The following is a 17,317-nucleotide window of genomic DNA, read 5'->3' as shown; positions in this document are numbered from 1 at the left end:
AAGGTGTTGCGCTAAAAGAAGGGAAGGTAAAAGGACCTGCTATATGCCGTTACTTGTTTGCTTGCTAGAGTAACATGAATCCATTTATTCATGTACAGATAAACCGGACGCGAGAATGGTTTTAACGAAGAAGAAGAAGAAGAAGAAGGGAAAAAGAAAAACGCGATTTCAGAATGATGACCACCCAAAGTCCACAGGGTTACGTCGCGATGATGGTAACGATCGTGCCTGAAGAAACGTTCAGGCGGTTGGTGGAAACCGAAAGAGGGTGGCCGCAATGGATGTGGCTATTTTTTTCTTTTTATTTACAGCTCTGTGAGTGAACAAACGTTAGCGTGGTTTCTGTCTATTACCAAAACAAGCGTTTGTCAACGACATTTGTCATCTTAATATATTGTACCGTCACGTTATTGTTAAACAATGCATAGATCAGAGCCTGCATTATTGGGCTAAATGATTATCAAATGCATCTCGACCCTATTTAATTTTTTTAATAATAAATTTTTATTTAAAAACACTTGTGTGTTTTTTCCCTTCCGTACCTGTGTGGCCATGCAGGGCCCGGGACTTTAGAACACGAATTGCTACTGACATTAGGCTAAATTTATCGCGTTGGTTCAATTAATATTTCGATGTTCCTAACCATAAACGGAATAAGAACTTATCAGCTTTGTACGCTTGGAGCAGTAGAGCAAGTCTGAGACCTTTACTACACCATCATATTTGGTATCATACAGCAATGCCAATATTAGCAAGGGTGCTTCCACCAAGCATAGTCACACTAGAGTGCCCATCGACTGTAGCATTTGCTCCGCTACAAAACGAAGGTGCCTTCACTTGAAAGTTTATATGAACTTCCCTCTGCTGGCTCCTCACAACGTCATTGAAATAGCCAATTGATTGAGGACGCAGTCAGGGTCGCATTTACCCACACGGGCCGTTTAGTACTTCAGGTCCTGATGGAGTAAGCATCTGTACAACGAAAGAAAGCGACACATCGTACAACTAACTAGTTGACTCTTCTCTAGCTCAGTAGAGCTTTAGGGAACGAATGAAGATGGCAAAGAGGGCTGACTGGCCTACAAAGGGACAGCTTCCCTTGCTAACTGGAAGCAATTCACCGAAGGCTGAGTCGTTTGATCAAGTCTGACAATTCCTTGTCCCCCTCTATCTGTACCTCGGCGGTAAGCCGGGGTGCTTCAGCCTCGACATATCAAGACAGTTGGACGATTTGAAGATCCGACGTTTTGTAGCCAGCCAGGCCAATCGTCCAACTGGCCTTGCCCAATCCTAATAGTAATAGTGGTCGTGATAGGTTTAACAATTTTAAGATTTCTGGTTACTGAGCGTTTTGCTAGTCCGCTTAGAGCCATATGCTACTATTTGACTTTTCATTGCTGCCAATTTGCCCGCCGATATCCTTGTCATCGCTGTTGCTGATCCGGACAGCCGGAACAAGCGCTGCATGAGATACAGGAAGCAATCAGAAAAGGGACATAGCTTCTTCCTGTGCGGCCGAAGAGTCGAAACCACGCAAGTATACTCGTAGTAGGCGGCTACCGGCAGTTATCCTTCTTTTGGCTGCGAACAAAACTTTGATGCATGTTTGCCGCTGAGTCGATGCGCATGTTGCTGCGCCAAACGACAACAAGAGGCAGACCAAGAATAAGAGTGGGGAGCGTAGAACCCCTTTAAGAGGTTCGGCGTAGGAAATTCTGCAAATGGACGAAGGTGATGGTGCTGGTGATTGTGGTGTTCACTGCGGAGCCGGTAATGGTTGCTGAAGTTAAGAAAACAAGCACCAGCTCTGAAAGACAATGTTTGCGGCCCCTAGACAAAATACTATCCTTTGTCAAAGCGAGTGCACCAAATCGTGCTCATAACTGTGTTACGGTCTTCTCTTTGTGCAGCTACAGTATACGATTTTGACTATGGACTAAATAAATAGACAAAAACTACAATAAAACTGCTATAAGTGTAGTAGATAAAGTTTAACGGGATGAGTCCTCGAAATGGATCTGGGACTCGGGATGATTGAACGATTATCGAATCACGGGAACTTCTGCGTGTTTGCTTGCAAACTCAAAGCTTAAGTCCCGCTTAAAGCTATGGCTTGTGTGAAGAAGCATGTTCGTTGAGCGTCGTACCGATTCAAGTGTCAACGATGCTGGTGACTGTTTCGTCTAACGGATGAGCTGAATAGAAAGGCCTAGGAAGGCGGCGTTAACTCGCCGGTCCGAAGAAGCTCGACTTTGTTAATCATCGTCGCAGCTAACACCATAGATTCAGCCCATGTGCGCGTATGCGGAGCTATTAAGATAGCACCTGCCATGACGTTTGCACACTTTGGCAACGCCCAAATTATACAACCCAGTATTCTACTCTGACTATCCGTCCTATGTCTGCTAGATCTACTACAGAGAATAGAATCGGTCACAGCTATGCCCGAGACTAGCACTTACAATTCCAGCTTATTGTACTATACCGATAATATATGTACATAAATACATGTCCATGCGCAATGTCGTAATGTTGTTATTTATCAATATCAAGACAGGTAGCCATATTCCCAGATCGGTGTGTACAAAAGTGATTTGCTCATAAGTTGATTTTAGGACACACTGCACTCATTATCACTAAACAGTGGATTCAAGAAATGTATCAGATGCTCGTTTTATGTGATGGCATTTTTATGCAGCTTCCGCAGGAAGTGATAGGGATGACGAAGAAACTTGTCAAGGAGCGTGTTTTTTTGATTCGTCAGACCCACTCGTGGCATTGACCTTTTCCTCCGCATGCGACGTGGCTTTTAAGAGAAACTATAAGTATTGAGCCTGCATTCACTCTGATGCGCATTGCCTGTAACCTGCGGTAGGCAATGGCCACCTCGAGGACGGGCATGACTTGTCGATTTCGTCTGCTGTGCTTGGTTATGACGTTCTTGAGCTTGTGGCAACTGGGATCAGCGTAAGCACTGATATCGGCATTGCCATAAAGCGATATAATGTTTGCGCACACAGTTACCCACTAGCTTCTTTATTCTGTACAGCTGCCCTCTAGACTCGCATAGTTTAGCTTGTATTGTAAGACGGATGCCTTGAGTTTTTCTCAACAAACCGCTAAAGGTCCCGAGTAGTTGAGAGCAGTTTTCAACGATCAGCTAGTCACGCAGTAACAAAGTTCTTTGTCTGGGTCGTGTTCGCTTCTTTCCGCCGTCTGCTTGCCGTGGCCATTACGACTGGCAACAAAACTGCCACCATCACAGCAACTACTACAACTGCTGCTAAATCCGACGAACAGCAGGCCCGTATTCCACCGCAAGAGGACTATCGTTCTCTCTCACTGACTGCATCTACTCGATCTTTTTCTGCTTCATCGGTGGCTTTTGCACTGATTTGTTGCAATCTCATCCAAGGGATTAGGGAGCAAGAAGAGAGTGAGCAAACTGGCAGATCGGCGGCACTCAGGCGGTCAAGCAGTTCGCCGGGTTGGCCTTCTATAAACAGCCCGCTTGCGGTTTCTACTACTTTAACAGCAGCCTTAACCGTTTGCCAACTACGAAACGAACAGTTCATCGATAAACGTGTCTGCTACGGCTGTAGTCTCGGCGGCGCCGGGCCATTCACCATCGTACCCCTCCGCAGTTTGCAGTTCCTTGTATCAGCTGCCGGTTGTCAGGTGCTTATACGTACACATTTGGTCGAGCTATGAGTCTGTCCAGATGTGCCTCCCAGTGCGCTCAAAGGAAAGCCACGGAGACCGGCTGAATTTGGGAAAGCAGGAGCGTGCAAACGCCAGATCGGGGGAGACTTTGTGGGATTGATTGCGAGAGAAGCAGAATAAGTGAGAAAAATGGAAAAAGCCTGAAGGAATTGAAGAATAAAAGTAGAAAACAATTGCTGCTTCTGCCTCTGATAATCGCTGCTGGTGCATTGCTTACGAGTGGCTCAGAAGCAAGTACTCATTTCCCTACGTTATATAGAGTTATTATACGAAAATATCTAATGAGAGTCGCGTACGTACACCTCGACGAACGAAGCAGTCAGTCCTTCTATCAACGGGCACTTAGTCATCTACACAGCGCTGGCTCAGACTGTTGTCGCTGAGACGTCCATGTTTTCTTTGCATTCATATTTTTAGTTAGAAATACCAGTCATCTTTGCTCACGTATCACGATATTATTTATCCTCCTCTTCTTTGCTGCGCTATGAGTGCTACCGGGCGTGCGGAGCCCCATACTGCCATACTGTTTTGCCGTTTGTCCGTCCGCAGCTTTCTGCTTCGAGAACGCATGTAAGTGTTTACATAAGTATATCTAGCGCTAGTGCTCGAAACGAAACTGCTCAAATATAGATGTAAATTGGTATCTATATCTGTCATGTCTCTCAGAGTGAATATTGGGGCTTCTGTATGAATCCATCCGCGCACACTAAAAGCGTAATCGACCCTTTGTGCTGTGGTACGCGTTTGCGACTAGGAAAACCGATTCCAACGCTCATCACTCATGCCGCCGATACATAATCGTTTTGTTGTTTCCACACGACGCTTCCATACGACTTTGTCGCTCTGCTATTACGATCGTTTATACTCAGCGCCGTATCAGTAGCTAACCCGGGTGCATCTGTGCTTGTCTAGCTAAAAGCGTTCTAGCTGTACATATTTTTGGGGCATGTTGACATGTTCTAGGTGTATTTTTTGTCCAGCCGACACCAGTGCCCCAGTTCAAAAGGAGAGTGGTGGGGCTTGCGTCATACGGGATAGTTCTATTGATTTTTTTTCTCAGTCACTTCACTATCTTCGGACGACAAACTCTGTCTTTTTGACTACATCGGGTTTATGTGTATCGTGTGATAAAGACGCCCAGTTGTCGACTGAATCCTCCCCCGATTTCATTGCCATTTAATGTCCTTTTTGTCGTGGCTTTCAGCAATAGGTGTAAACGTGAAAAGGACAGATGAGTCGCCGCTGTAGTAGTAAGACGTGCCTTGAGCAGTCGATACCAGTAATCTTCTGAGAACGCGATTTACCTTATACGTGATTGGCGCCATGCTAGACCTCTGCAAGTATAGTAAACATGTATGGAAGCGACACGACAGACCTTCGGTTCGTCGGAAACGTTAGCCAGGCCATCGATCGAGACGTCAGTGCCAGGCATCAGGTGCATCGGCAGTCACCTGCAGTAGTTTGTAGTTCGAGATTCTATTGCCGCTCCTATCGCTCGTATTGTGATTCAAGCTATGCACAGTTGCTGCAGTATCAGCAGCAACAGCTACGGCTAGCAGATTTCGTAGGCGGCGGCATTGGCATTCGAGTATTTATGGTCTCGTGTGTTATGATCGCTTATTGCGTTGATGGTGTTTTTATTATACTTGGATTAGCTAGCCGTAACATCGATAACTGTAGTACAAAGCTAGTAAATACAGCCGCACTACTCTAACGTTATCCTTGGCAGTAACGGAAGTAGATAAGCAAGTCTGCTGTTCAGATCGGCTTTCAACCGATTTATATATACTTACAATCACTAAGGCAGTATCAGGCTCACTGTTATGGTAGCTTACAGATGGCCAGAAGGAAGCAAAACTAGCTGCTGTAATTGCAGCAGCGCTGGCGATGTCAGTAGGCCAACTAGGCCAAGTCGCCTGAACTCTATGCCTAGGATGCAGCTGACAATGAAGCCACAGTTGGTTAGCTACTGTCTAGGTAGTATAGTCGTATCAGCTGCAAGTTACTTGTAACGCCAAGTGACCTGTCGTTGAATTGACTCTGATCTAGCTGGACTAGATGGAGTAAAAAACACGCAACAACAACAATGGCAAGCATGCAGTTGTATGCAGTAGTTGTTATTACTACCAATAACAGTTGTTTTTCCGAATGGGCTATGAGCGTTTTTTGGAGGACATTCATTGGTCCTTTCTTTCCCCCCTCTCATTCTCTCTCGTTTGCGCCTCTCGTTTCCTTTTGACTGCTACTACGCTGCGTTTGGTGTCTATTCGATCGTTCAGAGATAGATAGATAGACAGACAGACAGACAGGCAGGCAGGCAGGCAGGCAAACAGATACCGGCAAGGTTTCGATTGCCCCTTTTCTTCTTTTTCTTGCTCCCCTCTCAGGCCGCTTTCACGTAGCCACCTAGTCAGTATTCTTGCTCATGCTCCTTTAGTCGACTGCCTGACTGCTTACACGTTTGCTTTCAACTAGCGCTCTGCCAAGCGGCGTATGCCACTAGCTTTCCCGTCCTGGTAGCTGGCATTCACGGAACTAGTTGGGCTCACTCGTTCTACCCTGCGGCACGCCGGTCGGTATACGGACGGCTCAGTCAATCGGTATCTGACTACTTCTATTATGGTAGATCACTAAAAAATCATCCATCTTCTACTTCGAAGGAGAAAGGAAGAGAAAAAGACTGCGCAGCAGCGGCACCATATACCTAGGAAGCTAGTGAGATCTTAGAAAATTTAACTATGCTTATGCTGTATATACTTCCAAAATGGGTGGCAGAGCCGTTGTCAGTTGCTCGGAGATACGAACTTGCTCTGTGAGTGCTGTTGTCAGGATTTTTTGGCCTACTTGTTTCCAATGTCCAAATCGGTACTAGGCACATTAGTCGTCGTACTCGTGCCACTCGAAGAGGCACTTTGACTACATAAAGGAAAACGTTGTTCCTTTTTTTCTAGTCGTAGCGAATGCATTTGAAGCTTACGCTCAACCAAGTTCAGACGGCTATTGATGTTATAGTAAATTTATAAAAGTATCGCGAAGATACTATATTTATTTAGCACTTGGTTTGCACAAGCGACATTTAACATATGGACACGAACGGTTTCCTTTTGGTTCGTTCTCTCAAGAACAGAGTTAATTTAATACTTAATTTAAATGCAATAATGGATGCTAGCACATTTCAGTGAGACCCTGTGTCATCTGTCGCTTGTAAGCGATTACTGTAAAATGCTGTAAGATTATAGAAAAATTCAGATGTTGTGCCCTCAAAGGAGGTATAACTAGCGGCTGTCATGCCATACTAACTAACGCATCTTGGTCCTGGAGTCTTACTTTTTTTTTGTTGAAGAATGTGAGCTCGTGGGTGGACTTCGATTTTCGAGGTCTTATAAAAAGTTATTTTATAATAGTAATACCTGAAAGGAGATGGCCGTTGATTTTTATATTTAGCGCAACAGAGATATCCCATGCTTTTCTAGATGCTTTCTTGAGTAGTTTCGGCCGTGAAGATAACTTGAGCACTTTTGCGTAAAAGCAGCGTTCAAAAGCTGTCGACAAAAAGGTTGACTTATACCTGCACTCGTGACAGGTATAACAAATCTATTAATCGGCTCTATATCGTTGAAAGATCATTAAAAAGCGCCGTTTCCGAAATGTCAAACTAGTGACTGATGTCCTGGAAGTAAAAACCTACCCGCCGTGAACGCGATGAAGATGCTCAAATCTGCTGGCCACAGCGGCAGCCACAAGACCCCATCTTCATAACGTAAAGAAGAACAAGTGACTTTACAGAGTATTACGCCTTAGTTTGCCAACCCTGTGCTGGCACGAACGCGCTCGGCATTCTCTGTGATATATATATATATATATATATATATAGCTATGCCATCTTCATAAGTGACCTTTTACAAGAGACATGTTTGGACATGCTACTTGCTTTTTCGATACCTTTTGCGCAAGAAAGTGCACTTGGGTAAGCGCCTATTCTGTTGTTTCGCTTACAACCTTTTACCTTTAAACGTCAAAGTTCTACAATTGTCGCCGCCTGGTGGCTGGTCGGTCGCATTTGGAGCACTAACGTGGCCTGTAGCGCCTCCGCAGTAAGCTATAGGACATGTAAAAAGCTTTCGGGAAACAAAACATTTGGCATGACTGTCGTTTCATACGGTGGTGGCACTTTTTGTGTGGCTCCGTGTCTTCCACGGCTATTGTTGACTCTGTCTGTTTGAAGTGTGCACGTGTATCTACTTGCGAGCAACGCCTTAGCTCGGTCTCTAGCTGGCTGCCACATTTATCTACCTACCTACCCCCCAAACATTCTGGCGCCGCTACTACTGTTGCAAGAATCGTCGCAGCCCTGTGGCGTCTCTGTATATCCAAAAGTGATCAATGGTTTTTTAAAGAGAGACTTGTTCCCTGCTCAATTACCCGCTGTGCTTAGTAAAAGCAAGTAGCAAAGACCGCGAGTCCTAGACCCAGTCTTAGTTTACTGATATAACGCGGAGCCTGCGTGTGTATTGAGTTTGTGTCCGTTTTGGCTAGAATGCTTAGAAACACATAGAAGTGAAGGTCGAGCTGACGACTGCCAACCTGTCGGCCGCCGGGCTAAGGTTGAACCGAGTCGAATTATCGTGATTACCTAGCCGGGCGCAAAGTGAGGGAAAAGATCGAAACTAACACTCATAGAAGCACATCAGCATTCGATGCCAGCCAACAACAATCAAGGCTACTGAACTTTACTGATTGGTCATGTTGAAGCAGACCAGGTGTACAAATATCTAAAGCTACTACACTAAAACCTAGCTACTTTGGACGTGTCTTGCTACAATGTATAGCATCTGGCAATACAGGAACGTGTCGATGTTGGGCTCGTCCGTTGTATTGCGTGGGTGAATAAAAGTATCTCTGTGTCGGCGTGTCTGTACCTGGTGTTTGTGTATTTGAGTATGCGCTACGTTAGCAGAAAGCTCCCACTGCTTTTCGCTTCCACCCGTTCAATCTCATCTGCTGTCACACCACAGAAACATCCCCATTTTATCGCTTGTGGCATGGCCTTATCGTCGAGGTGACGGGAGAAATTCCAAAGCAGGGCACTCGAAATGGTAGGGATGCATCTGTACGTCGGTTTGGTATGTTATAACGGTCGTAGCGGCACTGGAAGTGTATCTGACCGTAGCAACGTTCTGTACCAGCGTGTCTCTCTCGTTCGTTGGCGGACGAACAGGCAAACGCCGAATACTGTGTTGCCCGTGGCCCGTTGCCTGGACACATGGTACCCGCGTTGTTGGCGGCGAAAGCTCGATGGGCCAATGTGCGAGAGGTGAGGTTCAGAGAGAGAGAGAGAGAGAAAGATACAGACACAGGGAGCTGGTCCGCGCAGCGGTGCCGTCTGCCCAATATCGCCACCTTCACTACCGCCACGGCTGGGTTGGGCTGGGCTCTGGTGTTAGCGGCGAATAGAGGCTGTGGGGAGACGAAAGAGAAGGACGGATGGGCAAGGAGGACACTGCCTGTAGGATACCACCGCTGCTGGCCGACCGACGACTGAGCAGAAGCGGCAGCGGTAGCGGTTCCAGGACGGTTTAGGGCCGTCGTGTTGTGTGAATAGGCTAGCTGCATGGCTGCCGTTACCGCTACGCCACAAGCCGACCACCGCAGGCAGGCGAGGCAGGCGAACGAATAAACCTGATGCAATGGATTTCGATGCAACGGAAATCGAACTATTCGTTGCTCGCTGTCGAGCAGCGAAAGTTGGTTGGAACGGCTGAGACGGACGGAACACGTGGAGCAAAGTCCACAGCACTTGCCGGTACCGACAGATGGGTTTAGCGGCAGTGATCATTGGGACCGCACGTCGACGTGGACACGACAGGAAGCCCTTCGAGGTTTTGAAAGCTTCCACATTGCGCCTAATGCAAGCCTGTGCCACTCGCCAACCCTCAGCAGGAAAGGGGGCTGTGTCGGTGGGTCGCTCGCGCGCTTGAGGGAAATCTCTCTCTCAATTTCTTTCTCTAGAACCTCTCAGTCTGCCTGTTTCTGGCATCTAGGAAAAGGTTGACAGAACGATGAACGTTGGTTCGCTTATTCAAATATACATATATGTATATACATACATATAAAATTACTTAGCCGATCATTGGTATATCTCGGTTTTGTCACCCACTGAAGAGGTTTATTGCAGCGTTGGCTGACGGCCTTGTTACCGTTGCCGCTGAAGGTGGCTTTAGTAACACTAGCGGAGTGTTCTATTATCGGAACAGAGTACCGCAGAGCAATCTGTCTGTATGTGATGTAAAAGATGTCTGTTGATGAAGGATAGCCTATGGATCCACACACGGGCTTGAGCCCTACTTGGCTAGCCTTCACCAGTTGGTCAACGTCGCGGTTTGCTAGTTCTCGGCGAGAAATCCACACAGAAACTGGCAGCGGGTGCTGCACATAGGCAATGGCCGTATCCACACGAGTGAAGCAATGATACCACCTATCCATATTATTTGTGCTTCCTTAGAATTAGATTTATATCTTCTTGTAGTACGGTTACAAGAACGTGTATACCTATACCTATACATTACGTGTTACCATACGTGTATCTACGGATATCCTCAAACAAAATACAGATTGTTCTCAAGCCTCATACGACGCTTAGATGTTGAAGTAGCTAACTGGTAGGAAAATTTTCTGTTCGCGTCGTTGGTATTCTCTACTCAGAACTGACTTTCTATGATATTATACTTCATAATGAGGATTAAATACTGAGATCGTTAGACGCGTTATACAATATGCCTTTCTTTAGTGAACCGACCTAGGTTGATGTTGTTTTCTCTCATTTTTGTTCAAATATTCTGAAATGTCAGCGGTGAATATCATTTGCCTCAATGAACGTGTCAATGCAGATTGACTGGTATATCCTTTTCACTCATTTACCGTGTTTGTAGCACCATCTAAAAACGATTGATTCCGATCTTTTGCTTTCCGCATGTTGTATACGCGTTTGTAGACGGCGTTTGTGGCGCGGCTGCTTAACCGTGTGTCAGGTATTACTATTGATTAACTGGTCGCATTAAGCGTGCCTTAATCACTCGACATTGGCGAGGGGTTCGCAGTTAATGGCAAAGCAGAGGGACACTGAATGATACCTAGGACAGTTAGGGAGTATTTGGTAAAAATTTAAACCTGCCATTCCTACCGTTCCGGCTTTCCTCTGGCTTTTGTCGTCGACTGTCAGTCTCTAATTCTGCCTTTCTACCCCTTTCTTCCCGTTTATGCTGTTCATTCTGGCCTGCGGCCCCACCAGCTACTCTTTTCGAGTCTCTTTATGTTCACTTTTATCCTCCAGCTGCTCTCTGTTTGTTGAAGGGGCATTGGTCCCCAGGGAATGGCTACCGGGACTTCACCAGCGGCTTCACCACTCACTGAGTAGTAACAACGGTGGACGTCTAAACGGCTTTGTTCAGTCGTTTCACCCGCTGTCTTTGACACGTTCCGTACCGAATCGATACGGTACAACGACAAAACCGATCGAAGCTACGGTGTGACGTTTCGTATTGACTGGTGATTTTTCTTAATTTCGTTATAAAATACCGCTCTTTGTTCCGATGAGGCTGTTCGAGTGCGTCGGTCCTTCGCCACCTCGTACAGTGTGCGAACATTGTCGGTCCTGCTTGGTCGAACCCCACGTTCTGCTTAACGTTCATAAGGCCCCGTAGGACCCGAAAGGGTTGAGAACCTCACAAGTAGCAGCAGTAATAACAGCGTTAGTCGCGAAATACGAGTGAAACCGGGTGCTGCCACTAAAAGAAATATTTCGAGTTTAACGTCAGACGGCCAGCGTCTGAAATAAAGGTGTCTACGCCCCATGTCGAACCTGGACCATCTCAGTAGAGTCCAGTAGGCAAACCCGTTACGGTTACCATACGCTACCAGCACTATTGCAGCTATCACTGCTACAAGAGTGAGAGCAGCGAACGTACGCTCATATACCTCTGGCTGGGCGTAGGATACGGAACAACACCGGTGAGCTGGAGCTTGCACGAGGGCACCATCATAGAAGAAAGGCTTTGTGGAGCACCTTTTTTCTTTTGCCTATCTTGTAGGTCTACCAGCCATGTGTACTTCCTTGCTATGCCATTTGCCATCCGTCACGAGACGCAAGCGCCAAGGCGGGCTCATGCCCAATCTGCCGAGGAACAAAAACGACCCACTGCAGAAACCTGTTCGTAGTGTAGTGAACGACAAGGGCGAGAACGGTACGAAACAGCGGTAGTGAGAGACAAGTCAGGCCGCGCATCGCGGAAGAAGTAGAAAAGAAAGAAAAAACGACAGTCTGATTCTGTTCCGTTTCCGACGTCCATCAGCGCTCTATGGACGGGCGGTCGGACGACCGATCACCACTAGACTCACACATCTAATCGTTTGTTTGTTACTAGTTTTGTTTGCGTATGTAACATGCAATGCGCATGGGTACAGTTGATTCACTAAGGAATTGGCGGGGTGGAGACGAAAGACAGGGAGGGTTTTGTTGTTAGCCCTCTACGGTGACACAAAGTAAGTGTATACGCCCAGTATATGTTTGCGCGCAGAATATGAGGCCATATGTCTGTTTTGCGGTCTCTGCGTAGAAGGGCACCAGCATGTCTATACGTAGACCTTTGGCAGTTCGCCTAAATATACACAGACTAATATCTCACAGAGTCGATGATGGCAACTTCGGCGCTATTGTTGTTGTTGTTATTTTTTTACAGTACATAATAATGACAAATACATATGCGTCTTTCGTAAGGAAAGTCATTAGACAAATTCAACTGCTAGTTAATACGTGTTCGTCTTCGACACAAAATGGCATGTGTCTGGTGCCAGCCATATTTGAACCATATTCTCGTCACATGCAATCTATCGTGTATCAGCGTGTGTGTTTAAAGAAAACAGAACGTATCCTGGCAGTGGTGTTAGCCGCTTCGCTCATTGCCGAGATACACGTTGCTATGTCAGTATGCATATTATATATGGTAAGGTATCGATGGTAGCAAACTTTCTTGCGTGGTCGGACTAGAATGACATTAAAGCCTCTTTTCTGCACAAGTTCGATAAGATGATTAGCTCCATGGGAATCTCTCAACCAGGCAGAGAGTCGCTAAGCAGCAGAAGCTCCAAGCTCCCAGTGCCTCATACCGCACACGGTGGAGCTGCTTGTCTCAAGCCAGCCAGCTAGAGGTTTGGTGGGCTGTCGGACAACTGGAACGCCTGCTTCGCTGTTTGGGTGCTTGCCCGAAAACTTAGTCCCTGCTGTCCCTAGTCGTTTCTTTCCGTTCCGAGAAAGCCGGGGGCAAACCGGGATACATCGAGAGCGAGAGAGAAAAGCGACTCCCTGCTGGCCGGCTATTATGGAAGAAGTGGATGGACGGTCGTAGCCCAAACCTAACCGACGAACCTGCTGGTATAGCAGACTCAGGGCCTGCTTGTAGGGCATAGTAGGCTTGTCTGGTACGGCCCGCAGGCCTGCCTGCGCCTGCATGACGCACTACAGCCACCACACAAGCACCATATGAAGCAATCGGAATCACTCGAAGGTTCAGCTATGCGTCAGTGGGGACAATGTTCAGGCGGAGAGAAACGAAGGCATGGCGGGCTACTGGTGCAGCAGGGGCTCGGCTGCTGCTGGAGAACAGCGAATATAAGGCGCTGAATCCATCTGAATTGCTGATAGCCTGTGGCTACAAAGATAGCGGCTTTGGGAAAAGAAGTTCTATCGGTGCTCCGCTGCTGTTGCCATTGCAGCCGCCATCAATGCACCAGGCGCGGCGTTGTTGAGTAGCAACCGCTACCACTCTTCTTTGTTGTCCGACCGACAGAAAACAGGGAGAGGCCATTGCTGCTGCTGCTGCTGCTGCTGCTAGTGACGCTGTTCTGTGCTTCTTCTAGCCTGGCAGACGGCCTATTCATGTCCGTTTCTGGCGGTAGCAAAGCCGTCTCAGTTTTAGCGGTCGCCTGAGAGCTCGGCCTTTGCCGGCCTGTTGACTTGCTTGCCGGCCGTGATTCTTTGCGTTCCGATGCGTGTGGTGTGGTATACTGCAGCTTCAGCATTAGTTAGGTACCTGAGTTTTACTCGTCGATGGTTTAGGGTCGCTTGAAGTGCGAAATGATGAGTCCCGTGCGTCGGTAGGCGAGCCAGCTGGCTATCAGCCCGATGCCACGCGGGGCTACAAAAACACCAGTTACAGGCGGCCAACTGAAAAGGTTAGAGTGGCTAGTGCTGAGATTGTTATATACATTTGTTTATATACATTTACTGCCCCTTCTTATACAAGTAACTGCACTACTAGAATTTGAAGCTTGGCATACACAGCTAGCAATAACTAGTTGTAGATAAAAAGCCTGAGAAGTCCTTTTGTCTAATAGAAAACACAGAACCGCGTATAGCAGGTACAACAACAAACAGCTTACTGATTGTTGTTTTTAAATATACCTCTGGATCATTTGTTTGGAAAAATAGGTCAGTCCGACCCAATTTATTCTATTGTAATTAACTGACCGCATTTCTGTTATTTTTTTTTTTGTTTGCTTTACAGGTAAGAGGCGTAAGACGACATATGCAGAAAAGGAAAAGAAGATCAAAGGCTAAGGCTAACCGTCATGCGATGATAAACAATGTGAAGGACGGGCGAGCACAACAAAGTTCAAGCTAAATGATTACGGAAACTCACGGATCAGTGAAGCTACTGAACTCACTGTTATACCTGCTTAGGAGTTTGTGGCAATGACCATCAGATTTACTAGGGAGACAATGTACAAGATAAACTATATATCCTTCATTCGAAAATGGAATATTTACAGGGATACTATTAAAAAAACTTCGAAGTATTGCTCTCTAACGGCTAACAGAAATAAAAATATTTGCTTCGTGCACGAACACCTTGTGATACGTCAGACGTTCATTCGTTTTTGCCGAAATCAAAAAGGAATAGAGGCCCTAGAGGGAGTTAAGACAGGACCGCTGCTGAAGTATAATCCAACGGCGGGTGATTTTATCATGATTAGGGCGGGCGTCTCCGTTTACCTGTCTGTTTGTCACATTGAAGTCGCAATTATCAGTTGCACCAGACAGTGGCACTAGGGTCGCAGAAACGACGAATGGATGGATGGATGGATGGATGGACGAATGTCGTCGGAAAAGTTCGGCTCTCTTCACTATTTGTAATGTCACTGTACTTAGTAGCGCTGCGATCGCTGCAATAGGCGTTGCGTAGCATCACTCTCATCAAATTTCTCATCACCATTGCCTTTTAGTTGTTCCGCGTGAGACATGATTTACTGCAGAGGGCTGCTGCTATTGGCCATCATTGTCGACATCGTCGGTGTCGGTATCGTCATTACAAAAACAGCTAATATGTCCTGATTCATAGCAGCCATGACAGCGCAATTCTTTGGCTGGTTTATGCTACTCGCCATTACTGCCGTAGTTGCTTCCGCCGAAGCAGGTGGCGAGAGCAGTGGCATGCATGTCAGCTCATCGATTGAGATGCTGGTGTCTGTTATGTAAGGCAGCTTACATGGACGCTCATCGAAAGTGCCGGGGCTAGACCAACGGCCGCGGCAACAGCAGCAGCGGTAACGCGCAGTGTCTTGCTGCTGCAGCTGCTGCTTCTAGAGTTGGTACCATGACGGCCTTTGCCATCACCATCACTTCAATCGGCGTCCCATTCATCGCCGCCGCGGCTACTGTTGCCATCGTCGTTTAAGGAGAGAGGGAGGCCCCCGCATCGTTTCGCAGGACACCATCCCGGCACAAGTCTTTATCTTAGCAGTTTTTGCGTCTGCCGCCGAAACAGCGGCGCCATGCGCGGCCGGTCGGTCGGTCGGCCGGCCGGCCGGTAAAAATGTTTTAATCAGCTCATCCAGGGAAAGGCTGTCTCTGGCTCCGCTGCTAGCGAATTTGCTTTTGGCTGGTGACGGCTACGACGACGACGACGACGACGACGACAATGTCGACGCTGGATGACTCTTGGCCCTTCACCTGCTAGTTTACTCATTCGTCCGCGCTTGTTTATCTCGAACACGAAACGACGCACTGATTTAATATATGCGCGATCGTTTGCATCACATCTAACGGGCAGTGGATAACAGGGTCACTCGATAGCTGTCTAGCACGATTGTGCCTCTTCCAGCGGGCCAGAAGCCCAGCACTGTGGTTACTGTTAACGTGCAGTTCCTGCTTTGCTGTCCGGAATGAGGGGGCGGGCAGCGACGCGACACGACGAGACGCTGGCTTGGTTAGCCGGCTCTGACGGTGGTGATAGCCCAGCTAGTTGCCTTAACTAGAGTAAGAACGCGATCGTTGTTTGCTAATACTATTACGTACAGCAGTGGTAATAATGATACTAGCAACAGCAGAAGTAGTACAAGATCGAGCTAAGTCAACCGTGGCAATGAAGCGAGCATCGCCATTATTTTTAGGCGATCATTGGTGACGCACGACTAACATGTCGCTACGTGCGCATCCAGCACGCCGGAGAGGCTTCATTGCACTCTTTATAAATGACATCGATCGATCACCAACCAGCTGGGGAAACTAACGCAGATTTGTATTCGATATGATATTTCTTACCCGTAGCACGGTTGTTACTGAAGAGGCCGTAAGGATCAACGACTAAATGAAAAGCATTAACACAAGGACCCACTAACGAAATATGATTATATCTAGTAGATCTGAGGCTGTGAATTGCAGACCTAGCTTAAGTTACGCATAACCTAAATAAGCCGGCCTCGGAGACCTGTGCTTCTGACATTACCTTGCTACCAGTTACCAGGGCTATAATCTACATTACATAGTACGAGCGTATTGAAAAGACAGACAAAAATCCAACTCTACAATTAGCCTAGAGAATTAAAATACAATAATTTTATTTATTATTTTTTTTTGCTGCTGCAAGCGTAATTGAACGATAAACGACCCTTGTCCAGGACTCTAGCTGGCCATTTGCCGCGAAGTAAAACGATAGGCTTGCTTGTACAGAGGCTGGTCTACGGCCGGATCTAATAATATATCAATCATTCCGGCTTTGACCTAAAGTCTACTACAAGGACATTGCTACAAAGTTCACGACCGAATTATTGACAATTGCACTTTTATGTGATGCCGCACAATTTCGAAAGCTTTGCGCTCTAGCAAACTGTTATTGCGCTAGAAATATTTTCCGCGAGATGTCAGCCAGTATTCTTAGGGTCATGCTTAGCAACGCATCTTTTTCAAGTATTCATCTCAGCCCAAGGAGATGCGTAAGGATCACAGCCAACACTGCACTGAACCTAAACAACCCGCTAAGAGAATCTTGTGTTAGGAAAAATCTGCGCTTCCTTTGTTTTTATCGTGTTTTCAACAAAATACTATTCGATTTCTTTACAAGCGGGACGTGTCTGAGTAAGCCTATACCACTCATCGCCAACAGTCTTTGCATTTCGTGAGTCTATTCCGGTTCCATCATGTACCGCACCGAGATAAAGACAGAAAGCAGATAGAGTTTATATTGACAGCTGGATACCTTTCAATCAACCGTAAATAAGCAGGACATTGAAGTGGACAAGTGAACGATGCTTCGCGACGGTG

General features: G+C 46.8%; 1 protein-coding gene across 2 annotated transcripts in view; it reads left to right on the top strand.

Annotated features, from left to right (window-relative positions):
- LOC111264448 (uncharacterized) overlaps nucleotides 1–17,317 on the top strand; it is a 257,234-nt gene that overhangs the window by 182,839 nt on the left and 57,078 nt on the right. The window contains exon 4 of one of the 2 annotated variants that reach the window (XM_086970085.1): nucleotides 14,283–14,649. The exons of the other annotated variant lie outside the window; for it this stretch is intronic. Coding sequence (XP_086826211.1) covers nucleotides 14,283–14,286 — 4 coding nt within the window. The 3' untranslated portion in view covers nucleotides 14,287–14,649. Of the gene's footprint in view, nucleotides 1–14,282; nucleotides 14,650–17,317 lie in introns of those variants that run through there. 2 annotated transcript variants of the gene reach the window in all.

This window comes from Varroa jacobsoni, unplaced genomic scaffold (assembly GCF_002532875.2).
Source record: "Varroa jacobsoni isolate VJ856 unplaced genomic scaffold, vjacob_1.0 scaffold_859, whole genome shotgun sequence".
In the NCBI taxonomy this organism is placed as follows: domain Eukaryota; kingdom Metazoa; phylum Arthropoda; class Arachnida; order Mesostigmata; family Varroidae; genus Varroa; species Varroa jacobsoni.
This window is presented reverse-complemented; position numbering and strand designations above follow the sequence as displayed.